The sequence below is a fragment of the Saimiri boliviensis genome, chromosome 20, assembly GCF_048565385.1.
Source record: "Saimiri boliviensis isolate mSaiBol1 chromosome 20, mSaiBol1.pri, whole genome shotgun sequence".
Classification (NCBI taxonomy): domain Eukaryota; kingdom Metazoa; phylum Chordata; class Mammalia; order Primates; family Cebidae; genus Saimiri; species Saimiri boliviensis.
In genome coordinates this window covers 21,335,795-21,363,306 of record NC_133468.1, presented here as the reverse complement: position 1 = coordinate 21,363,306, position 27,512 = coordinate 21,335,795, and the positions used below count along the sequence as shown (strand labels likewise).

General features: G+C 35.2%; 1 protein-coding gene across 3 annotated transcripts in view; it reads right to left on the bottom strand.

Annotated features, from left to right (window-relative positions):
- GABRB2 (gamma-aminobutyric acid type A receptor subunit beta2) overlaps positions 1-27,512 on the bottom strand; it is a 260,683-nt gene that overhangs the window by 13,843 nt on the left and 219,328 nt on the right. For 2 of the 3 annotated variants that reach the window (XM_010345325.3, XM_074390678.1), the window contains 2 exons: positions 25,918-26,162; positions 21,198-21,311 (listed from right to left, as the gene is read on the bottom strand). In XM_010345325.3, the coding sequence (XP_010343627.1) occupies positions 21,198-21,311; positions 25,918-26,162 (359 nt within the window). The remainder of the gene's footprint in view (positions 1-21,197; positions 21,312-25,917; positions 26,163-27,512) is intronic. The other variant, XM_074390679.1, reaches the window with a different exon arrangement.

The following is a 27,512-nucleotide window of genomic DNA, read 5'->3' as shown; positions in this document are numbered from 1 at the left end:
AAAAAGGGGTGACTGACAGCCATACTCCTTTCCCCTTTATAATCCTCCAAAATCTATGACAGTGAGTATGAATGTGGAAGTGGATCATGTTAAGTTTCAAGATTTACTGACAGGTCATGACTGACTTAAAGGTTGTCATCCAAATCGTCCCAGGTCACTGGGAGACTCATGGTTCTCTCTTGTTCATGGATTTTGAAACTGACATCAGTCTTGTCTCATAAAGTAATGAGGATGGGTTTGGACATACAAAACCAGTCATTGCTTCAGTTCTGGGCAAGAGGGAAATGATAACCTGTGTCTAGTTTCCTGTTGGAAGAGAGAAGCCAAGATTTGGTTTCTGTCCCCCGAGGCGAGGCATTGATATTTGAATCCATCTAAAATTCTGGCAACTCCTTCTACCTGGAAGATATTGATTTAAAAAGAGAATTTCTAAGTTCAGAGACTTCACAAACCACATCCAGACTATAAAAAGTTATACTCAGATGTATCAGAGATATTTTTTCCTCATAATCCTACTCCTACCTCCTCTTGTTTTTTATTTATTTGGCCAAGAAGCCAGAAAACTGACCTAATGCAAACCTTATGGGCAGGACTCCCAGTGAACATAGAACAAAAGGTTAACAGAGAAGCAGCAGCCTTCTTTTTCATAGGCGTGGGGGAACACAGCCAGTGGACTTGGCTTGTATAGATTCCGAGTTACATTTGGTTCTTGAATAGCAGGGGGCGTGAAGGTAATGCCAAAAGTAGATCTCTCGAACAGGTATGAGTTGGATGGGGAGGACACATGGAATCACATGGATTACTGAATCCTGTGAGAAAAAGTTTTGACAGACGTTTAATACTCAGCTAGCATTGGAACTAGTAGCTGTGCTTAAAAAAAATTAGAAGCACTGAGGGGAACTGACTCAGCCCTATTTAATAAAACATGATATCATCAAAATAACACAGTGTATACTGGTAAGCCTGTGCTCCCTGTGTACAGCAGAGGCAAAATAACCAATGCTAAGGGCAGTGTGATTATGGAACAAATGTCTTTGTAACAAATATGTATGGCAAATAACTAATTACGGAAAGCATTTATAAGCTAAAGTCAATTTCTTACTAATGCATGGTTGATACTAAATAATGTGCAGCTGTTTGACTAGAACCAAGGGATTTCTAAGATTTGCTTCATCATATAATTGAGAGGAGGAGGATCCTTCTTTCTCCTTCCCGACCACTGCACAGCTCCCATCTTTCAGACCTCATTTCAAATTCTCTTTCCATGAGGGAGTCTTTCCTGATCTTCCCTTATCTGATCAGGTGGCCCATTATAGCAATGTAGGCACTTCCTTCACTGCTCTTATTTCCATTTATAATTATATGTTACTTCTGAAGGAATTTGTTTAAGCTATGTCTTCACATTAGAATGTGGTCACTGTGAGCGCAAGGCACATGCTTGGTAAGGACTCAATAAACATCTGCTGAAATAAAAGGTAATAATACCATTGGCCAATATTTAGTGGCCATGCACTGTATTCCAGGCACCTGTTAAAAGCACTCTACATGTGCCTATATTCCTCATCACAATCTTTTGCAGTAGGTACACAAACTAACTCTCAGTATCAATGAACAAACAGATTCTGAAAGATTAAATTACTTGCCAAAAGTAGCACAAGGAGTGGACATCTAAGATTTGTACTTAGTGATTTTGAGAACTCACCTTTAAGACTGATGCTACACTGCTTCCTTGGACTTTATATGTCCTCTTAAAAGAATGAAATTTCCTATTGTTTTGAGGTAAAGACATTTAGGAAATAAACATCCACTATGCAGCTGTAGGAACAGTGACAAGCACAGAGGACAGAAGCAGTGGACAAAACAGACAGAGATCCTGGCCTGAGCACAGAAAGGTGGAGGATAAAGGTGACCTTGGGCCTTCATAGGGGTAGGGTCAGAGGGAACACAGAGCTGTGGGGCCTATGCACAGAAGGGGAAGTTAGAGGAAGCCCTTATGTTCACATCTGCACAATTCAAGGCATCTTATCTTTTTCCCCTGGACACATTCTGCTAACTTTACAACTTTCTGACTATACATTTTAGGAAGAGCTACTGAAATGAGAGGGTCCATTGTTAGAATAGTCTTTCGTCTGGACTGCACAAACTCTTACAATGACCCTGTAAAAATTCACATTCTTTTTGCTGAAGCAGTAGTATCATATTTAAGAATATGAGCACTGACGCTGGGCTGCTCAGGCTAAAGGCTGACTGGGTGAAAGTCAAGGTGACAAAGCTGTGAACTTGGGTGAGATATTTAACCTTTCCAAGCTTCAGTTTCCTCAATTGTACAAACAGATAAAGTAGTATCCGTTTTATTAGACTATTGTGAGGGTTAAAGGGGATAACTCACATAAAGTGATGCATCTGATAAACTCAAGGAACAGTAACTTTTATTATTATAGAAGGAAGGCGGGGAGGAATTGTACTTGTGTTATGTCATAATCAGGAGAGGTTTGGAATGGTAAACTAGTTCTTTACTCAAACAGCTATGGATGTGGTGACAGAGGGTGACACAGCAGCTGCTCAACTTCTCTTTACAAAACAAATTCATCAATACAGACGTGCTTCTCTTTGTTACAGCCCTCTGGCAGGAAGCTCCTTCAGGCATGTGGTTGTGTAATTGTCTAGTTTTGGTGTCAAGAAATTATCTAAAGTTGAGACCTTATTATTCACAGGCCCAAGGAAAGAGATTGAATAATGATGTTTCTTTATGATCTTTAATTTGGAGACCTTGTTTGATTTTTTATCCTTATAGTGGACATAGGCAAAAGATAAACCAAAATATTACATTTTGTTATCTGCCAACAGGGTCAGTCAGAGTTTGGGAAAGGAGTGCTTGTGGTCATCAGCAGAACTAAGCTTTCAGGCTTATTTCAGGCTTCACTTACTTATGAGAAATAAGTCTTTTTTCCTCCAAATTAAATACATTTATAAAGTAGTTTTGTTATGATGATAATTATAATATAATCACATTTTATATGAGATAAGACCATTTATACAGTTTCTTACGTCTTGAAGATATGAAGATTGGAATCAGCCTTGAATGCTAGCTCCTTTCTGATTAGCTATGTGACCTTCAGCATGTTCCATTGCTTAGTTGAGTCTTAGTTTCATCATTTCCCAAATGAAGTTCTAAGACCTAATCTTAAAATGAGCAATGTTATTTGCAGGGATGTTTTAAGACTGAGAAAAAAATTCACATTCTTTTTGGTGAGATAAGATAGTTAAGGAGCCTACCTTCACGTCTGACATACATGAGAGTAAGTGTTAGATGTTTTGTTATATGTATAACAAAAGTTAACCATTGCTATTGATACTTTAAGCTTCCCTACCTCAAAGACAGAATATATAAATTCATTGATTTTTATAGGCAGGTAAGACTAATTCTTTATATTTTCTCTCTAGCCTCTCACAGTGGATGTTGTACTTTAATCAATACCATCCACTGCAACAATAGTTGAGACTGACCCCCTGTTTAGGTGTAGGTCTGATTGTTTTAAGCTAGTCTAGGTACCTCCCTTCCCTTGCCAGAGATTGGTTCAGAAATGGAAGGACTATATCAATTGAGCCAATGAAATGAAAAGAGAAAAACATTCCATGCTAATGGATAGGAAGGATCAATATCATTAAAATGGCCATACTGCCCATAAGCAACTTATACAGTCAATGCTATGCATATTAAACTACCATGGATATTCTTCACACAACTAGAAAAAAAACTATTCATATAGAACCAAATTTATATAGAACCAAAGAAGAGCCCAATAGCCAAGGCAACCCTAAGCAAAAAGAACAAAGCTGGAGGCATCATTCTATCCGACTTCAAATATGCTATAGGGCTACAGTAACTAATAGAGCATGGTACTGGTACAAGAACAGACACATATATCAATGGAGCAGAATAGAGGACCCAGAAATAAGGCCACACACCTACAACTATCTGATATTCTACAAACCTGACAAAAACGAGCAATGGGGAAAGGAATTCTATTCAATAAATGGTGCTAGAATAACTGGCTAGCCATATGCAGATGATTGAAACCAAACTCCTTCCTTATACTATACACAAAAATTAACTCAAGACGGATTAAATGCTTAAATGTAAAACATAAAATGATAAAAACCTGGAAAGCAACATAGGCAGTACAATTCAAGACATAGGCACAGGCAAAGATTTCATGAGAAAGAAACCAAAAGCAGTAACAATAGCAAAAGTTAACAAATGAGGTGTAATTAAACTAAAGAGCTCCTGCACAGCAAACAAAACTATCAACAGAGTCAACAACCTACAGAATGAGAGAACATTTTTGCAATGCATCTAGTAAGGGTTTAATATCCATCATCTGTGAGGAACTTAAGCAAATTTACAAAACAAACAAGTCTATTAAAAATGGGCAAAGTACATGAACAGACACTTTCCGAAAGAAGACATGCATATGGCCAATAATTAGTTCAACCATAAGACAGTGTGGTGATTCCTCAAAGACCTAAAGACAGAAATATCACTTGACCCAGCAGTCCTATTACTGGGTATATACCCAAAGGAATATAACTTTTTCTATTATAAAGACACATGTACATGTGTGTTCATTGCAACACTATTTACAGTAGCAAAGATATAAAATCACCCTAAATGCCCATCAATGATAGACTAAATTAAAAAAAATGTGGTCCAATATATATACTCTGGAATACTATGCAACCATAAAAAAGAGCAAGATTATATACTTTGCAGGGACATGGATGGAGCTAGAGGCCATTATCCTTAGCAAACTAATGCAGTAAGAGAAAACTAAATGCTGTATGTTCTCATTTATAAGTGGGAGCTAAATGATGAGAACACATGGACACATTGAGGGGAACAACATACTCTAGGGCCTTCTAGAGAATGCAGGGTGGGTGGAGGGAGAGGATCAGGAAAAATAACTAATGGGTACTAGGCTTAGTACCTGGGTGATAAAATAATCTGTACAACAAACCCCCATGACAAAAGTTTACCCATTTAATAAACCTGCACATGTACACCTGAACTTATAATAAATATTAAAAATTAGAGAAATGAAAGGAAAGTTTTCTTGGAGGCTTTGTATAAAAATAAATCTCCATATCACTTGGACATGAATGGAGAAACATGAAGCCTTATTGCTACTGGAAGCCACCTTGTCTCAGAACAAGAAATAACTAACATTTCTGGCTGGCTTGCTCATTTTTCTCTCTCTTTTTCTTCCCATGCCTATGCAAGCTTTTCATAAGCCAGACACATTAAAGGTGAGTGGAAAATCAAAGGAACCTTATTTGCATTATCACAAATGCAAAATTGCAATCATTTCAGTTAAAATTCAACCTAGGAGGATGGCAAAGTTTCTTTTGTGTACATATACATGTGTGTGTACATGCACACATATATATTTTTATATCTTTTTCAAAAAATAATAATCTTCAAAGAAAGCTTAATGTTATCCTATAGCATTTTAAACAAAACTGCCCTCCATGTAAGTACCTTATGTTTTCTCATTTCTTTGATCTCCTTGCCATCTACACCACTAGAATAAATTTGACATACCAGGCATGGACTTCCTCATTCTCATGGATAATAAAACTAAAGGTCCAGTGAAATTTTTTCCACCAAGTTGCAGAGCTTTTCAGAGACTGAGCTAGGCTGAGTAACCCTGGTTTCTTGAATCCAAATGGGATTCTATGGCTGCCAATTATAGAACTGAAGAAAGATATTTTAAAACAGCTTCATATGCAATCTGTGATTCAAATATGCAACTCAGAAAGAGAACTCTAGATTTATATTCCAGCATTATTTAGTCCTAGTTCTACCACTAACTTGCTTATGTGACCCTGAGCAAGTCACTGAGATTTCTGAGTCTTGGTTTCTGAATGTAAAAGTGAAAGAATATCTTCAGGTAGGTTTCCTATTCTTAAACCTAGGTAGGCACTGCTAATTGACAAGCTGCTCTCGGATTCAACTACAGATTCCTAAGTGCAGTTCTCAAGGCAGCAACCAAGAGTCATTCTGAGTTGGTACTTAAGGTATAACTCATTTATGCTTCCTGGGATGGGTCTTTGCTATTTAGTTTAGTCCACAGATCAGCCACTTGGGCATCTCTGGGAAGTTCGTTAAAAATGCAGAATCTCAAGCCTTTCCCTAGACCTACTGAGTAAGAATCTGTACATTCATAAGATCCTAGGGAGGTTGCTTTTATGCATGTTAAAAATGAACTGAACAAGCACTGGGCTAGAAAATATCTTAGATCCCTTAAAGTTGTAAAAGTCAATGACTGTAGGATTTATAAAACAGGTGTTGTGGGGAGGAATTTTCCAAGAATCTCAGAGAGCTCTCCAGGTCTGCCAAATTGTCTTCATCTATTTGGTAAAAGCCAGAAGAGTTAATCATTAATGGCTGTGTGTGTGTGTGTGTGTGTGTGTGTGTGCACGCATGTACATGCACTCCCCTTTCAGAATGCTGAATCAATCTCAACTAAGGTGCTGACTAAACCCTCAGAGGGAGTCTAAGATGTACGGGGAACTATGAATTCACTTCAGCTAGAGATCCCTTGTGCAACTGCAGTCTGATGGCTTCTGAGTGTTTGACCAATTACATGGTGAATTACCCCAGTGAGCATTTGTCAAATGTGCCATCCACTCTCACTCCTCATCTCTCTTGTTAGAATTGCTGTTAATTTGACACAGCATTGTCAAAAACCGCTCCCTTTCCATTCTAACACCAAATTACCCTTGGCTCTGAGATCTGAAGATGATGGTAGGCAGTGAAAGTTGCTAACTTTATAAAACAAGCTGCAAGTTGAGTTGGGAAATGAAGAAAATTATAAATTTAGGAAGATAAGAAGGAACATCAAGCCCAGCTGATAATCTGATGCTTTGCCAAAAAATAAAATCTCAGCTAGACTCTGGGTCAAATATTGAAAACTCTCACAACAAAACAAACGACAAAACAAAAAACCTGGGTTGAAATCCCAGGCTTGCCACTAACTAGCTGTGTGACTGAATATGTTACTTCTCCCTGGGCCTCAGCTTTTTCATGTCAGTAAAATTAGAGGACATCAGTAAAATTAAGACTGTATCACCTAGTGAACCAGCAAGCTGTAAAGTTTTGTGAGCATCAGAGTCATTTTGGAAATGGGCTGAAATTTATATTATTAGGCAATCAGAAATTCTGATTGAGCAAATCCAGGGCTGAGGGACTTTTTACATTCTTAGGGCGGTTGATTCTGATGTTACAATCTCAGGATGACCCTCTCTATAAAGTGCTGTTATGGGACAGTGGATGGTAAGAGATAACTAGAGCACCTGGCCAGCTCTTGGCTTTATATAAGTTCTTGGTAAATGCTAGCTTCTGAAAGATATCATTAGCAGCCCAGATAGTAGAATGAGCTTGCTCAATTTTACACTGTGGGTAGGAGAAGGGATAGAACCTTTTGTACTGTGCTGGAATGGTTTCCTGTGTGCTAGCATTTCTCAGATCAGCTTTGTTGGAATAATGCCAGGGACTGAGGAATGATGCAGGTCAAACTGTTATCTCCTGTCAAGTCAAGGAATGAAAAACAGTGCTGCAGAATGGGCAGTTATATTGGAGACCTGGAATAGAGTCTAGTGTTTGTTATGTAACTGCTGTGTGACCTTAGACTAGTAACTCTCTCCTCTGGGTATTAATCTTTTCATCTATAAAATGACAGTACCCTTTAAGCCACTTTCCAGGATTAAATTACTCTAATTAAATTACACACATTCTGGTTGGACTGAACAACTCTTTGTGCCCCTCCCCACTATGCTTTTTTTGAGATGGAATGCACCTTTTACAGTGTGAATCTTTTCCTCAACGTGCATCTGAAGAAAACACCTCCATCCTCTGAAACTCAGTAGGATGTACTATCTTACCATAGACTATTCATTCTGATTACCAATTCAGAAAACACCACCACAGAGACAGCGGACTGACTGTGCTGTTAGACTGAGAAAGACAATGCTACTGAATTTAGAAACAAATCTCAGGACATGGGAAAACGGTCAGAGTTCTGCCCTTGTGATCACCTTCCTGGTAGATACCAACTTAAAAGTTACCACTTCCCAAATGCCAGCTGCTGTTCCAAGCATTTCCCCTGTGCTTTTTCATGTAATCCTTAAAACATACTTCCCAGGTGAAACTGTAAGCCCCATTTTACAAATGAGGGAACTGGAGCCCTGAATGCTTTCCTATCCTCACACAGGGATTAAGTGACAGTCTTGGGGCTTGGATTCTGGGCTGTCTCCAATCCATAATCAAGTAGGTTTGATTATGTTTAGGACTGCCCATGTTTTTAACTGTTGGCCTAGTCTCCAGGAGCAGTAATTTAATAAATATCTGCTGAATGATCAACACATTTGTGTGACGTGCCTCCCAAATTTGTGCCCTTTGTGAGAAAAGTTTTGTGTTATACTGCAGCTGGCTACATCAGGGGAGCAACGTGCAACTGAGTGGCTCAGAGGGGAATGCAGCCTATGTCTGTGGCTTCAGAGACCAAAATTCCCCACTAAACGACTGAACTAAACAATCCTGGGTCACGGGCTAAGGAAATCTGAAATCCTCCATCACATGTGAGGACTTACTATTACAGTGTACTTTCCAGGTGGCAGCTGGGGTTAGCAGGCTTGCCCTCTCATGACTCATAGATGCTTAACCTGAACCCTCTTTAGGAAGCCACAGTGGGTACCCTCTGACTCTGGGTAGGGTGCCCACTTTAGTGTCCTTGATACTGGTCCAACTTCCAGAAATTTTCTGCAGTGGAAGCTAGCAGAAGTGTTGAGAGGCAAAGAGACAGCTTGTTTATTGCTGAGGGAGATTTCAGGATTATGTCAGGTTCATTTTTGTTATGTCTCCCTAGGTGCCCTTTGCCAAAACTAAACAAGCATCAAGTAATCTTGCAAACCTCTTCTCAGCAGAGGCCATAAAAAATTCCTAATTTCTGTAGGAGCACAAGACATGTTGGAGGTATTGTACTTGTTTTGTTTTGACAAAATAATTGATTATTAATAATAAAGTAGTAACAATACCAGCCCTTGATTCCCAAAGCTGTCCATGGAAAACAGTTTCTCTCTCTGTCTCTGTTCCCTTTCCCTCCCTTTTCCCTTCCTTTCTCCCTTTGTTCTTTTCCTTGCTCCTTCCTTCCTTTTCTTTGAATAAATAGTTCACAATTTTTCCAGGAATTTCTCAGTAAAAACTGCTTTCATGATACCAGAATTGCCACCAAATTTCCTAGGATCTGCTATCAATATATTGACAGACAAAAAGGAAAGAAGGAAATACATTAAATGTTAATAATATATGTAATCCTCATACTAACTTTGGGGGCTTAAAAACGTTAATCATTGTCTTAAGATTGAAATTATTGCACATTTTTCCTTAAAGGCTATGTTAATATCTGCTAGAGGTGGGTTTGGTTTCTGATAGTGATCTAGTAACATGGTAGAAGTATGTTGGTGGTGTTGTGTTTCAAATTCTAGAATAGAAATTGAGCATAAATATAGGCAAAATATTACTGCATGCTTTGAAAAACCCACACGGTGTTACATGTAAATTTTTTTGTGATTTATTACATTTGGTTTGGTGCTGAGCTAGGTATTCTGAAAGAATAAATATGTTTACAAAAGTTAACTCATTGACTGTGATTCTCATTCTTGGAAGAAACCCAACTGAGAGAAAATGAGTCATAGTTAAGTCTTTTCCTCTTTGCAGGGCAGGAGATGTCCAGGTTCACTGAATAGGGAGGGACTTAGAGAGAAACTGACTGCATAACAAAAGACATGGCAGGAAGATTCAAGGGCTTTAGTCCTGGGAGCCTGTTTCATCAATTACTTCCTAGGCATCTGTTTTCATTTTCTCATCTATAAAATGGGGATTATATCTACCTTCTGTATATCTAGTGATTATTGAGATAAATAAAACCTATACCAGGACGCGTTATTATTATAATCTAATGTACCTGACTGCTTGGTTACTTATTACTTACTTTACAACTTATAAACTATATAATTTGCATTCTAATTTATCCAATGTAAGAAGTATATTTTTAAATTGATTTATTATTTGTTATAAGTATAAGAAACATACACTTATAATACTGTTATATACACTTATATTTGTTATAAGTGTAAGAAACATCTTTTTATTGATTTCTAAAAATTATTTGTTATAGATATATAATTGTACATATTTATAGTGTACATATATTTTGATACATACAATTTGTAATTATCAAATCAGATAATTTAGCATATCAACTACCTCATGATTTTTTGAGTTGAGAATATTTTAGGTCTTCTTGCTACTTTGAAATATGCAACAAATCTTTATAGATGAGTCATTTTTAGGAGAGAACTCAGGTCCAAAGTACTCTAAATTGTTGCTAACACAAGGAATTATTTTATAATTTTCTCTCTATACACATTTTTCATATTTCCAAAAGGAAACTCGTTAAAGAAGATACGTTTTAAGTAACGGTAAGATATATACTCTGTGTAAGTGTATATAAATTGCAAATTAATTAGCACTCATTTGTAGTAGAAATAAATGAAAGTAGGTTTAATTGAAAGGAGGTAATGAGACTGATGAAATTCAGGCAAGGAAACAATGAGTATTTTAGAGTTATGTAGTTTTGAGGGTACTGGATGAGATCTTGGGGATCACATCCTTATTTTTTGAGAGTGGTTGACATTCCAATATCACATATATGGCTCCTCAGAGTTGAGACCTGAAACTTAAGATTCCCAAGCCTCAGTCTGCTATACTGAGGCAGATAATTAATTTGTCTTTGTGAGGATCCATTTCTGTAGAGCCCTGAGCAGCGTTGCTATAGCTACATCCAAGATGGTAAAAAAATATTAGAAGTGTATTTGTCTAAATGTGTCACAGAATTTTGACTCTCTGGTGACAACCTTGGGAAGAAAGGCGGTCAGCATGGGTTTGCCTACACCCAGGGTAGGGAAGTTACTATTCAGGCTTAACTATGCTTTCTTTTTGTTTATTTTTACTTTCCTTCCTTCCTCCTTCTATTCTTTCCTCTTTTTCTCTTCCTTGCCTTTTTGCTTTCTTGCTTTCTTTCTTTCTCATAGAGTATCTTGAGAATACTCTGTCGTCTAGGCTGGAGTGCAGTGGTGCAATCTTGGCTCACTGCAAACCACCTCCACCTGCCTTGTTCAAATGATTCTCCTGCCTCAGCCTCCTGAGTCACTGGGATTACAGGTGCCTGTCACCACACCTGACTAATCTTTGTATTTTTAGTAGCATTAAATTTTTAGAGTAAATTTACAAAATTTAACTCATTGATTGTGATTCTCATCCCTGGAAGAAACCCAAGGATGGGTTTTCTTTCTTCTAAAGAAAATCAGTCTTAGAGTTTCACCATGTTGTCCAGGTTTGTCTTGAACTCCTAACTTCAGGTGATCCACCTGCCTTGGCCTCCCAAAGTGCTGGAATTAAAAGTGTGAGTTCTTACTTGACAGCAATAATCATTAGAAATCATTAGAAATGTGTAATGTACTATTTATATGGGGTTTCTTGTGTTATTCTGGTTAAAGGCTATACAAATTGGAAAAAGTAGAAATTTTATTTGTGTATGGTTTGTATGTATGTGGTAGGTGAGTCTGTGTGTGTGTGTGTGTGTGTGTGTGTGTGTGTGTTAGAGAGAGAGAGAGATAGAAAAAAGATCATACTGGCAAGTAAGGCAAGAATATGCAAACACGCAAACACACACACACACACACACACACACACTCATTCACTTTTGTATTTTAAGCTGTTATATGCTAGTTGTAACAATTACTTAATAGGTACAGTGTCTGTTATTTGGGTGATGGATACCCCCAAAGCTCTGGCTTGATTATTATTAATTTATGCATGTAACAAAATTGCATCTGTACCCCATACATTTATACAAATGAAACAAAAACAAAAAGAAACACTGTAGAAAGATATAAAGAGAAAACAGAAGTGTTGCTACCATCCCATCCCACTCTCCAAACCTAACCCCTGGGGAAAAGATTCAAAAATCAGTAAATGATGCTTGAGTTACCCGTTTTGCTTCTGGAAGAATGTAAAGTTCATCATTCTTGCACTAACAATAACGCATCATTCAAGATGCACTAAATGCAAAACAGGAAACAATAAACTGATTATTTTAAAAGTCTCAGAAAAATTTAGAAGATCATATGCTTAACCTAGCATTCTAGAAAACTTACAGATTATAACAGAATAAGTAAATGGACAATTTAAAAATTAAAAAGTTGTGATAGGATGAATGAGAGCTTGGGGGAAAATATCTGAAATACACATATTAATACATCGTTAATATTTTATTATGCCTAGAACACTTGAAACTGAAAACAAAAAAAGCCCTTAATAAAAATGATTAAGATTAAGAATAGGCAATTCACAGGAAAGCCAATTCGAACTGCACATGAATGTATGAAAAAAATGCTCAATATTTTTAAAAATATAAGAAATACAAATTAAAATAACATGACTATACCCATTATAAACTGCAAAGAGGAATCAATAATCAGTGCTGCTGAAGGAAAAGTGAGAAAGAGGATCTTACAGATTCAAAAAATATATATTTTGAATATATATATTTTGAAAATATATATATATTTTGAATATATATATTTTAAAAAAAATATATATTTGAATATATATAACATATATATATATATATATATATATATATATATATATATGATATATATATATGAAAACCTGTTGCAAAATACTGCTGGTGCTTTTTTCTCAGGAAAAGTGGGATTCACAGAGTTTTTACTTTCTTATATTTTTAACTGTTATATAAATGAAAATAACTATGTGCTTTAAAAATGTAATTAGGAGAAAAATATATGGTCATTGTAAAAGGAAAAGATTTACATGATAAGAATGGTAAGAGAGAGAAAATGTATACAGATATTAAATACTTTTACAAGGTTAAGAATACTATGGTTCTTTTACAGTCTCAATTTTTTGTCATGTTTTATCTAATTCATGTTTATTAAAACATTTACTCATGATTTTTTGCCTTTTATGTATTTTTTCCTATTTTATTTCTTTGTTTTTTAGAAAAATATTTCAATCTTTGACTAAAATTTAATTTGGAGAAAGGGGTAGGTTAAATATATGGTATTATATTTAAATACTCCCAAATGGTTGCTCATTGTTTATTGATCATTCACAGATTTCCAATGATATTAAATTATACTTTTATAACAAACTTTAATTTATTATGCATCTAAGTTAATTTCTGTTTCCTATACGTAGAGAAGACTGGGTCAGGGCTATACCTCATTCACTGCTGTGGTTTTATCAGTCACTTAAACTTAGTACAAAAATTCTCTTCTCATACTTTTCACTCTCTGGATTCTTCACATACATACTTTTCTTTTGAATAAACTTTAGCGTGATTGGGTCAAATTTCTAAAATAAACCACCAAAGAAATAAAATAAAAAATAAAACCCATTGGTTTCCAGTGAAATTAAACTAAGCTCATAGAATACTTTAGAAAAAACTGATCTCTTATAAATCTTACCTTTAAAAAAATGTGTTTTTTTAAACACAGTTTCTTTCATTAAAATATTATTACTAGGAAAGGGGCTCTTTTCTTCCCTTCCATTATATTTTTTTTTATTGTTTATATATTCTCTATATAGGAAAAAAGCTGTGGGAACTCCCTTAACTTCTCATATTGTTTCTCAGTCTTTCCCAGTTAATTTCCTTAGATTTTGTTTTAATAAATTGTTGTTGTTGTTTAAGAGTAAAATTACTTTTTGTCCCTTTCCAATATTCCTTACTTTCCCTAATGTAATTTTATTGGCTAGTTTTTTAAAAGTTAAACAATAGTGGTGATGATGGGCGTCCATTTCTTGTTTTAGCCTATACTGTTTCATCCTAAGCCAAGAGGCAAGAGTCATTTTTTCCTAAGACATGTAGATAAAGAGAAACAATGAGAGAGACCCAGGCAAGGAAGCATTCTTCACTTTCTAATTTCCTAAAAGATTTTAAATTTATAACCAAGAATGAATAATAAATTTTTGTTAATGTCCTTTTTGGTATCTATGAAAAGGGTGTACAGTTTTAAGCTTTTATAGAAAATACATCTTTGTTACATATTTGAAACTTTTTTTACTTATGTATATGAAGAAAAAAATACATGAAATATACATATAAAGTTTTTCACCCTTTCAAGTTATCTATATGGAAAATATTACCCTTATAATTTGAAACAGCACTCTATGGTTATGTTGTAGTTTGCTTTCTGTATTTTCTGGATCTCAGCTGACAGATTAATTTCAAAAAAAAATTTCCCCACTAATGTTCACTAGTGAAATGAGTCCATTGTTTCCCTCACATATTTTTGGTTTTGGAATATAGTTTTGGTACCTTATTTATGTTATGTGACTATCTAAATCATTTGGAAGTTTTTCCTTCTCTTTGCTATTAGGTACAGGAGTTTAAATACCATTGGAGGTATTTGAATTTTTGTGTTTGATAGAATTTAGTGTTTATACCTTCTGGGCCAGATGCTCTTTTGCAGTGGGAATTATATTTTTCTGTCAATTTTGTTAAGTTCATCTTTGGTTAATTGGTCCGTTTTTCTTTTCTATTTCACTTAGGCTAATTTATTCTAACTCATATTCTAAGGATGTCATTAATTATATATTCACATTTTCCAAGATCTTTGCATAGTTATCTTTTAATTTCCCCTTAATGTTTAATTATTATATTTTTAAAAATTACTGCTTTGGTATATTCTTATTGTCTTCCTCTTTGCTTCTTTAGTAGCCTTTTCCTTGATCAATTATGTCTTTATTTTACTTGTGGGTTATTTTACTTTGATTTTATAATTTGTTAATTTATAATTGATCTTGGTTATTCCTTCTGCTTTATTTAGGTATTTTGTTGCTCAACTTTTTGTAACTTGTTAAATTGTATGTTTAGTTCATTTTTAAAAATTACTTGCTAGAAAAATGTTTTAAGCTATAGCCCTCTCATTGTTAATTATTTTAACCACACTACCGAGGATTAATTATAGTACTTAAAATTAATATTATTTTCTAAGTGTTCTTCAATTTAATTTTTATTGTATCTTTGGCATCCGAATTGTATGTAAAAGCGTTTATACAAATAGTAAACTTTAGATTTATAACACTTAACATTTCTGCCATTTCCTCTTTTGGTTTCCTATCACTTCAATTTATTTGAATGCTATTTTCGTTTGAGTTATATGATTTATAACGATTATATCTTTATTTGGGATAGTAATTGTTATAATTATAAAACTATCTCTTGGTTGTGATATTTTTATCTTAAATTCATCTGTATATAGTAATAACGATCAATTTTCAGCTTTCTTCAAATTTGTAATTGTCTCATTTGTTTTTTCCCATGATTTTATTTAGAACATTTTCTAATACCTTTCTTTTAGAAATATCTGTAATAAAAAGCATTTTGTTGGGTTGGTTGCTATATTCAATCTGAGATTCTTATTCTTTCCATAGATGAGTTGATATATGCTCTACACAGAGAAGCTTGGTCTTAATTTTGTCATCTGAATTGATGCTCTAAATTAGCTTTCCAGTCATCCTTATTGCTATTTCTGACATCAAGATTTAGCTATATAATCTGTATCTTTCTTTATTTCCTTCAGGCTATGAAAGGGTTTTGCAAAATTTATTATCAGCTTTTATATCTCCTACTGTAATTGTCCTCAGACTGTCATGCTCTAGTGTATACTACAAAACCCTGGAGCATAAAAAGATGTAGATTACTCAGTTTTTCCCACTAAACATTTTGATGTATAACGTCTTAGAAAGAATCTTTACTTTTAGGCCAACATCCCAAGTGACTCTCCTGTTGGCAATCTATGATAGATCCCTTGAGAAACACTGTCATAATGGTGATCTATGTAATCTATGCTAATTTTATTAATCTTCAAATTCTGGATTTATAAACTCTAAAAATAAAAAAAGTAAATACAAAGTTCTTGTTATAAATTAGCAAACAAACATCTCCTCTCTCCTCAAAAATACACATCCATAATTTTGATTTCCTGTTTCACTATTTTCACACATATTTAGTATCTAGCTTTTAAAAATATTTCAATTCTGTTTTATTTGGAAACCTTAACTCCTGGACATGTATAGCTTTAGTTCTACATGCTTCCTTTAGTTCTACATGCCAGCCGGTCTTCACTGTTCTAAAGTTCCTAATTTCGACACCTTTTCCTGGAGGCTAGATTACTGTATTACAATATTATTTCCCACAAATAAAGACTCATGGATGCTATTCCTTAATAACTTGCATGTTGAGGATAAAGTATCTTCCATTTGTCATTATGCATCAATAGTAATATCTTGGGTTACACTTTCTCCCCCTCAGGAACTTGTCAGAAATTTTTCATGGTCTTACAATATTTAATATTGCTGTGGATCATATTGAAACTACTTTGTTTTTCTTTCTTGCAGGCCATTCACTTTTTCTTACTAAAAGTTTAGTAATTTCAGAGGAATATAAGTAGTTAAATATATTGTATAATTTTAAATCTTGGAATCCAGGACATCCTTTTGAACTTGTTATATATACCTGTAAATAAACTAATTAGTGCCATTATTCATTAATTTTAAAGGGTGCTAGTAGGTACAGCAGAACTTTTCCAGGGAACAACCTGGTCATTAGTGGGATTAATTAATTTCATTGCAGATACGTACAAATGCAGAATGTACAGCATAGTAGTTAAGTGTGTAGTTTCTGTAGTCATATTTTGTGTTCGACCACTGCTTAGCTATCTAACATTAAGCAAGTTAATTATGTTCTCCACATCTTAGCTCACCACTCATAAGATTCCAATGATAACAACATGGGGTAATAATAAAGACTGACATAATATATGTAAATTGTCTAAGAACATAGTAGATATTCAAGAAATGTTTATTATTGTTGTTATTATTATCTTGATATAGAGTCTGCCTCTTTCACCCAGGCTGGAGAGCAATGGTGCAGTCTTAGCTCACTGCAATCTCCACCTTCGAAGCTCAAACAATTCTCCTGCCTCTGCCTCCCTTGCAGCTGGGACTACAGGCGTGTGGCACCATGCCCAGATAATTTTTGTACTTTTTCTAGAGGGGAATTTTACCGTGTTGCCCCGGCTGGTCTTGAACTCCTTTATCAAGTTATCTGCCTGCCTCAGCCTCCCAAAGTGCTGGGATTACAGGTGTGAACCACTGTGCCAGTAAAGAAGTATTTATTATTATCAACATTTTAATAATTAGATTCTGACATTAGACTTAAATATCTTTTTCTATTCCATTTTTTCCATTCTTTACTTCACTAACATTAAGGTTCTGCATGATTAATCCACAGTACCTGTTCTGTATATTTATTATGCTTACTCCAAGAGATTTTAATCTATACAATGTTTTCCTCTGCATTTGGCATGATTTACTACAGCTTGAACTCTGTGTTACTGCCTTGATTCTTTTGGCCAAATTGATTAATTATCTTTCTTACTGTTTTAGATTGATTTATTAGTTTCTATAAGTATTGCTTTGACTTCATTTTTCCTCTTTTAATCTCTTCTTGTTCATCATCTCATTCTTGATCTTTGGTTTCACATATTCTGTCAATTTTGGTGAGAAAATACTTTGCTACAGGAAATTTTAATTTATCTTGAAATATACTTTCTAAATATAGACACACTTTGTGAATACTTTTTTACACTTTTTAAATATTTTGAAATGTACTTTTTTTTTTTTTTTTGAGATGGATTCCTGCTCTGTCATCCAGGCTGGAGTGCAGTGGCTTTATACTTTTTACATATACTTTTAAAATATAAACATACTTTGTAAATACATTTTTATAATTTTTTAATATCTTCAAATATACTTTTTTTTTTGAGACAGTATCTTGCTCTGTCATTCAGGCTGGAGTGCAGTGACACGATCTTGCCTCACTGCAACCTCCGTCCCCTGGGTTCAAGCATTCTCCTGCCTCAGCCTCCGTAATAGCTGGGACTACAGGCATGAGCCACAGTGCCTGGCCAAAACATACTTTTTTAAATATAAGGGTCGTTTTTTGTCTTTTGCATGTTGAGGTCTTTTCCTTGCCTTCCCCATGTAATAGTTTTCTCGCACAATTGTCACGCTGTTTGTTTGTTTAGATGCTTCATCTTGATGGAGACATTGCTTCTGGGTTTTCTCATATGTTCAGTTATAACTTGGGTAGATTCCTTCTGATACTACTCGCACTAATTACTGGACCGAGTTATGCATCTCTGAATCTTTGCAGAGTCTCAGTTTGAGCTGAATGTTGACAGTTTTTATTTTGTTTTTCTATTGCCATTTTATTATTGATGGCTTTTGGAAAGAGAGAATAGAGACTACACATGGGATTTTGGATTTTCTCTCTCCTCTTCTCTAGCACTTATCACAATTGGACCAAGTTAAATATGTTTTCTGTTTCTTCCTCATTTGTGTGGTGCAAGGTAATTGTGTGCATACACACTGTGTATGTGTTTGTATGTATGTGTGTGTACTGCCACACTCTCAGATGGCTATTAGGTATGTAAACCACCAGAGAACCTTTCTAGGGAAGAACGTGACAATATATATCACCACTTTAGAGGCATATAACTTTGAACCTAGCAAATCCATTTTAAGAAATATATCAGGAATAATGATGTATAAACCTGTCAGCAATGTGATGTTTATTTTACAGTTGTTTATAATAGAAAATAGAAACAATGCAAACATCTAACAATAGGTGCTCACTGAATACATGTTAAATAAATTATGGCACACCCATTCAATTACATATCTTGTATGTATTAGAAATACTGTATACTTAAAGACATGAAAAGGTAAGTGGAAAATAACTGTATACAGTATATAAAAGAGTGGAATATGATTTTTACATTAAAATACATCATTAAGTGTGAATAAAATGCAATGTTGCAGTAATTATATCTGTGTGGGAATGTGCCATTGGTTTTAACTATCTTTTCTGTATACTTTAAGAATGACTAGGAATTTGTTTTATAATCAGAAAACTAGCTATATAACTAAATAAAGAAAAGCCGAGAAAGATACACAATTCCTACCACCAACTCCAGAATAATTACAACTATTATTTGAATGTCCATTGTCTGGTACTACAGAAGACCCTTAATATAATTATCTCAGTTATTTTTCTCAGCAGAAAAATACAGAAATTATTTTCTAATTTTTCTACAGAAAAATTTTCTAATGCAGAAGTTAGTATTTTTAATTTTCAGTTAAGGAATTAAAGCTTGGAAAGGTTAAACATGTCTAATGTCACACAGCTTATAAATGACAATGCCTGAATGTGAACCCAGTTCATACAACTATAAAATCCACCAATCTTCCCAGTACCCTTTGCAACTGTGACATGTATCTTGATGCTTTTATAGGTTACAAGTTTAATAGAAAGCTTGTTATTTGAACTTCCAAATACTAGACCTTATTTCATACTCTAAGTGTGAACTTAAAAGAGGACTGAAAGGACAGCATAAAGACATACCCAACATAGAAAACTATAAAAACAAAAGACGTTAAAATTCATATTTCAATGTATAAAATTCATTTTTCACAGAACACTTTTGTTAATATGATACTTTATGAGATAGAGGAAGAGGTCTTAACAGATTAGTGTTCAAATCATGGGATAAGAGATAATTAACTGTTTAAAGCCATCAACTGAACAATTTAAAGCAACAAAGAGAAAATTTCAAAATATCCTCATCATCTGAGGACTTCCTGAATTTTCATGTGGCTTAACGCAGTCTTTACAACAATCATGTAGTGTGTTTGATTTTGGTTTTGAGAAATACAACCTCCTTCAGTCATTTTCATCATAAACGCAACTTCCATTTATGTTTTTTTCTACATAATTACCGATCTACCCAGAATAATGCCCAATCAAGTCAGTCTACTTTAATTTCAATAAGAGTAACTAAAGGTAACAGCAGCAACAACATAAATGAGATAGCCTGAGAGCACAGACATAGCAGGTGATAGAATGTTTAAAGGATCAGGACAAAAAATATTGATTAACAAAATTTCAAACATCTTTTCTGTGATTTAATTGTTACCATTTACTAGACTTTGTTACTACATAGCACAAGTGATGAAGTCAAAAAGTAACAAAATACCAGAAAAAAGTAGCAATTCAGTAGCTTATCCATGCTCTCCCCTACCCCAAAGGCAACAACAATGATGTATTAAGGACTCTGGAGTCAAAGCCACGGAATTAAGGGAAAGCCTGATACTTAGAAAACATAATAATGGAAACACTTCTAGCATCAAGTCCTCATAAAAAAATTCACGAATATTCAGTATCATTTGCTTAACACTGGAGTTGAGTAAGAAGTAGATAATAGGGTGGAATGGTGACAATGATCATTTTCGTCCTTCAGTTTGGAGGGAAATATGAACGACAACTTGCCAATTAAGATCACAAACACATGAGGATTCAGAAACTAAACTGTGAGTCAAAAACAGCCTTTCTTTAGAGTTCATTTAAGTCAAGAGTTTTGGTAAGCAGCAATCTCAATTATTGCCTTTTATTTATCATTGTAATAATGATGAGCCTGCCAATACCATACCTATTTGTAAAATAAATAACAAGAAATCAACAAGGACTTGATGCAAGCATAACATTCTTAGACACAAGTTAGTAATGTAGACAAATTTCTGAATTCTGAGCCAACCAACTAAAGAAATGTTTAATTCTCCACCTATTCAATCCAGAGTCTGAAAAAAACCAAACACAACAACAAAACTAAGAAATAATGACACTCTTGTCCTCTCAGTATAAATGAAAGGATTCTCAAAATATGATTCATTCCATTTCTTTCCCTAAGACAACAATAATCCCTGAACGAAACACTGAAGCTGAGGTTCACCAAAGCCATACTGAAAAAACAAACCTGGGAAAGTCCCAGTAAGGTCTCCTGAAAAAATTTTAACTTATCCCCGACTGTGGATACATGTTCATAGGTAATTTGCAAAGACCCCATACATTTTTTGTAAGGGAACAGCTAAACAAATTGGCTCCAACAGAAATACAAATAAATGGATTAAAAACTGGCTATCTAACCGTATACAGAGAGAAATCGTAATTGGTAGTCCGTCTAGTTGGGGAGAGGTTTCCAGTAGGGTCCCACAAGGATCGATATTGGGTCCCATTTTGTTTAATATCTTTATAAAAAATCTGGAAGACAAAGTAGAGAATGTACTAATTAAATCGACTGATGCTACTAGATTAGGCCTAATGGTTAAAGTAAATTGGATATAGATAAATGCTATTGGTCTTTAGAAATCCTTCAGATCAAGGCTAACAGAGACTGGGAATTTGAATAAGTCTTTTTAAAAAATGTTTTGTTTTAAAAACACCAAATCCCAAGTTGTAGAAATAAATCTATTGAAAAGATCTTAGTGGCTCTGCATTAGAAAAGATTACGCACAGTGAATAAAGACAACACAAAGAGTCAGCACCCATGAATGCAGAATAAAGAACACCTTCAAATGGAGATCTCTGTGGTGCAGCTTTAGTTAGAAAATTGGTGATTGCAGGTGCATTTGACATGTGCAAGTACCAAGGTGGTAAAAAGGCAAGAATAACTAGATTCTCAAATACGCATGTTCTTAATATTTGGCAGAAAAATAAACAAGGAAACAATATAAAGCTTTAAAGAAGAGTAAGGGGAGTTGAAACTTGAAGCTACGGGCAAGAACAGTGGGAGAAATCAATCAAAAGCAAATTCCAATAGGAGGCACACACACACACACACACACACACACACACACGCACACACACACACACACAAGAATGCAGGGGCTAATTTGAAGGACTCTCCTAGAATTAGAATAAAGATCGTGTTTAAGCTACTCCAAAGGACACTTGGGAAAAATATTCAGTAGACCTCATGTTGTTTTAATTTTTTAAATCTTGGTACTTTACTACTTAACTTGTCACATGAAGACAACTGTGAAAGTGACACTTGCTTATTAACTTTCATGTGCAGCTAGATGGAATTTTTCAGGTGAAATCAACTGAGTTGGAATTCATAAACTAACATGGAATCAGCTTTTCAGGTTTTTTTTTCTTTTTGCCAGCACCCTTGTATGTACTCTGGAGAATGATAGAGAAATCCAGATGAAACCTTTTAAAAACCTGCTATGTGATCTTGTCTATTTCACCTTCTTTAGGAACATAAGCTTTTACATCAGTTAAATGACAGTATGGGAATTATTTTAAGAGCTGCAAATTCACTTATTAAAACAAAAATTTAAGGGAAGCTAATACAGAAAAAAGGCTAAAAAAATGTGGCTGAATCAACACTGGGCTCCCACTGGGCAGGCTTCCCGTTTTCAACCCTCCGTGACCTCAGGACAGAGCACAGTTCAAAATCACTTTAGATGATCTGACACACTGCTTCCATTTTAGAAAATCATCAAAGGAAGGTGAAAAATTTAATCCCACTCCTGATTTTCCCACAGCAGCCAACAATATTTAGCTGATTATAAGTGCTCGATCTTGAAAAAAGAGTAACTATAGATTTACAGTTAAAAAGAAGGGACGTTCTTGATAAGAAATGGAGTGGCATTATTCATGATGCTGACATAAAAGACAGCACCATATAATCAGGAGCAACGTGGACCTCTCTAACCTTGCATGCTGGGTGAACAAAGAAACCGTGGGAATCTGTAAAGTTTGATGGTCAGTGTTTTGTTTCAATCTAACAAAAATGGGTTGTAGGTTTTCTGCTCTAAGAAATAATTATGAAAGTTTGATGTCGTTGATTTGCTATAGATTTTACAGCTAATGCCCTTTGAAAAATGATTTTCTTGATGTGACTTTAAAACTTCTAACATAAAACATTCCTCTCTAAACAAAACCCTGCTTTAGGGATGCTACTGCATTCCACTTGGTAGATTGTGTAGAACACACATGCAGGCATTACCAGTAAGTGTGGGGACTGCAAATTTTATTTTAAAAAGTAATGATGCCGGGAGGCCGAGGCGGGTAGATGACGAGGTCAAGAGATCGAGACCATCCTGGTCAACATGGTGAAACCCCGTCTCTACTAAAAATACAAAAAATTAGCTGGGCATGGTGGTGTGTGCCTGTAATCCCAGCTACTCAGGAGGCTGAGGCAGAGAATTGCCTGAACCCAGGAGGCGGAGGTTGCGGTGAGCCGAGATCACGCCATTGCACTCCAGCCTGGGTAACAAGGGCGAAATTCTGTCTCAAAAAAAAAAAAAAAAAAAAGTAATGATGCCTACCATTTACTATATTTTAATATTTTATTAATATTTATCACTTCCTGAGTGCTTGCATGTACTGAAGACTCTATTATCCTCTTTCCACATTATCACAATTATGTTCATAAATAACCTTATAAGAGAGGAATTAACCCTGTTTTACAGATGAGAAACTAAAGGGACAGAGAGCCTGGATTTTTTTGCCTACTGTCACACAGTTGTTAAATGGGGAGGTAAATATTGAACCTGAAAGACTCTAAAATATTTGTTCAGAACCACTGTTCTAAATCATGACTCGTGATGTTTTGATTCTTACACATGCTGCTCAAAGAAAATGGAGAAACCACTTTGCTAAAGAATATTTAGATGACAAGGATATTAATTTTTCAGTACCTCGGTTTCTTATGTTTGAAAACAGGAAGCCATGGGAAGCTATCTTGTGCACTGCAGAATGTGTAGCAGCAACTTGGGCCTCTACACACTAGATATTAGTAGTAAACCTCATCCCCTAGTTCTTTACAATGAAAGATGTCTCCAGACAATGCCTAATGTCCTCTGGGAGAAGAAAATGCCCCTGCTTTGAGAACCATTGAAAAATAATAGATAATCTCTGGTATACTTGTTCTGTCATATTCCATCACTTGAATTGCAGGGTTTACTTTTAGCCAAGAGGATAGGCTTTTCACCACTATGGGGTAACTTCCTAATGAACTTTTCTCTATTTCATTTTAGTAATATCTGAAGCTCTACAGGTTCAATTTGTATAAAACCTCCTCTCTCTAGGTCTTAACTTTATCATTTAAACGCAAATTAGTATAAAAAGTAGGGTAGATGAAAGTCAAAAGAGATGAGATATCTTATTAAGTCAGCCTTGCATTATGTGATTGATTTAGACTCGTTTCAAACTGAAGTCCTATGAGATAGTGTTATTTATTTATTCTCTTTTCTTCACTAGGACTCCTACATCAGAAAATAGGTTTATAAAATACTCTTTCATTTGACAGCCTGAAAGAACCATAATGGTAGGTTGGAATCTATTGGCAGATTCCAATAAATAAAACATTGGGTATGGGAAAGAAATTGACAGTTTCCTAGACCCTTATGGTTTTTTGGTTTCCAAGGGCCATACTTAAGGTTTGCATGGTTGCAAATATCATCTTCTAAGCAAGCAGTGCCTTGGATTAGAGAATAATCTAAAACCAAATATTAGACCTATGGATATGCAAAAAACATTATTGAGTCAGAAGCTTCCATATGGTTTGCTCCAAATAAAACTCAATGGCAGAGATTATTTATGCTGTGCTTTTCTTGGAATTAAATTGAAGTTACAAATATTAAAACATCAAATAAATAATCAGTTTTTGTTATAATTAATAATTCCAGACGGTTTAAGAAGGATTAATGTTTTCCTAGTCCCATGATGATGAACTATTTATTGGTCCAATATTACATATTGCTTTATAAACAGTATTTAGGGCAGATATAAAAATAAGACTTTTCTTTGGCTGTTTCTAAAGGTCTAAATATGGCCTCTGGGAAAATAAATATACAAGTATTCTGTTAGTGCAGAAAATGCTATTACAGGAAGCCAGGTGAAGTTCAATATTGACAGTAAAGAGAGCTGGCACTACTGGGACTACCATCAAAAACCTTAAAGTGATAATACCCAAACTTAGATCCAGATTAGAGTAACCTGGGGAATTTTAAAACATTATGAAGCTCATGATTTCTCCAAGAAAATCAAATCAGAATTTCTGGGGAAGGGACCAAAGCTTTAGTAATTTTGAAATATCTGTGCAGGTCATTCCATTGATACCCATGGTTGAAAACTACTGACTTAACAAATAAACAGGGTTTACAGCTGTGTGGGAATTCTTTGGCCATGTCTGACTTAAGCAAGATGGTGGCCTCATACAGTCAAATGCTGCAGTGGTAAGTGGTATACGTGCAAGGCATTGACATTTAAGGTGAACACTGTCCTTTCCCCCCTACTCTTCTTTTATTTTTTCTAATTGCTTCAAAGAAAAAGTATCAGTTTGTTGCTTGGTAGGTATTTAACACATCTCTATACTTGCTTATCTTTCTTTTAAGTCAAAGAGAATGCAGATTTCAGGGCCAGAGACTTCACCTAGTGTAAATTAGAACTTAAGACTATAGTTTTTTAATTTTATTATTTATATATATTTAAAGCTATTGTCCAGCAAATAATACTGACTGAAGTGACATGAAATTTCCTTTTTAAATAAATTAGATGAGTACATTTAAAGAATACTTAAAGAATTATAGGTATTATACTCATATATGGAAAAACATCATAAAGGTATTCTCATGTTTGGGCAATCCTACTGTTAATGAAAGGGGCATCCAGATCTTGTCACGAGTTTGGTCCCTAATTGTGCTTCCGTCATTAATTGTTTGTGTGTTTTGGGGGAAATTACCCATTCTCTTCCCTGGGCTTGGTTTCCTCATTTGTTCAACAAGGTCATCAACCTGTATTGCTAGCATTCTTCCACAAGTTTAAGAAGCAGGGAGGGCTTGCCCTCTGAATTTACCTTGTTGACATCCAGGCGCATCTTCTCATTGTTGGCACTGGCAGCCTTCTCAGCTGCTTTCTTTTGGCGCTGAGGCCCCCTCCCAAAGAAGATGTAGTTGACCAGAGCATATTCCAGAAGTGCCATGAAAACAAAGACAAAGCACCCCATCAGGTACATGTCAATGGCCTTCACATAGGGGATTTTAGGAAGAGTTTCCCGGAGGTGGGTGTTGATTGTGGTCATTGTGAGGACAGTTGTGATTCCTGAAAAAAATTGGAGAGTTAGAATAATAATGTTCCTATCTCCTTTCTTCTCTCATAAAATGTGGAAAGGTTAGCTACGTTCATTTGCATATATGCCAGTACCTATTTATTGGGCTCTTATTATTATACACCAGCTGTATGATAGAGTATGAAAACAGGTACAAATTAACTCAGAGTGAATACTGAACATTTTGAACACTTCTTTTAATTATATTTTTGTATTTATAGTTACATATCACTGGGGGGTTAATGTGAATTAGATGCTATGATGGACATGTAAGGTGAGAGTTGAGAATATGGAGATGACTCTAGGTCAACTTTCTGATGCGGCAGGAAAGAGATTAGGAAATAGAGACTTTTGAGCTGATTTCTGAAGAATGAGTGGTAGTCGCCCAGGTAACCCAGAACTGGGGGTCAAAAGTCATATTAGACTTATGGAAACTGCTGGTAGAGAGAGCTTTTATATCAAGATTGGATTTGGGGGAGAGTACACAGCCTATTACAATGATCTCAGGAAAACTGTTGTGGGCGTATATTGCAGGACAGGATGGGAAGAATCATGAGAAGAGTGGAGGTTAAGGGCCATACAGAGAGCCCAATGGGGAGGTTGAACTTAAAATTAGAGGTAATGTGGAGCAGAGGCCAGCTTCAAGCAAGGAGACAATTTGTATTTAGAACAATCCCTGTGGTGGCAGTGTGGAAGATGGGGTTCGAAGCATGCAAGGCAGGAGTAAAGAATGCCAGTTAAGAGGTTTTCAGAGCAATCCAACTGAGAGATGGAAGGGCAGTCAATTAAAATAACAGCAAGGGTACTGAAATTAAGAAATACATTATACAGGCAATATAAATAAACAATTATAAGCATTTGAGAATAAGAAGTGGAGGGTAACAGAGAAGCAGGAATCACAGCCCTCATATATGTGGATGAGGCATATAATGCCAAGGTAAATAACACGGATGCATTCTAGGACTCATTATGGAAAATGTGACACTGGGTCAGGCTGTAATTGTTCATCCTGTTGAGTTGGTATCTCTGACAGTGGGGAGTAGTTTCCCTCTAAGCTATAATTGGAAGGTAAAAGCACTGAAAGTCCATGGTCCTGAGTATAATAAAGTCCAGCTTTGTAGCAAAAGAGTGATGTGAAAATAGACAAAGCTCAGAGGTCAAGATCACACAGATGGAAAGTTGCAGAGTTACCACTGAAATGAGAATTTTTCTGACTCAGAAATCCATGTCGTTGAACACTATCCAATAACATATCCCAAAAGTTAAATGTCATTCCTATAATTTTGGGGGGACATAGTTTTCTGATTTATTTTGTCTTACTAGTAATAATGTCATAATTTTTA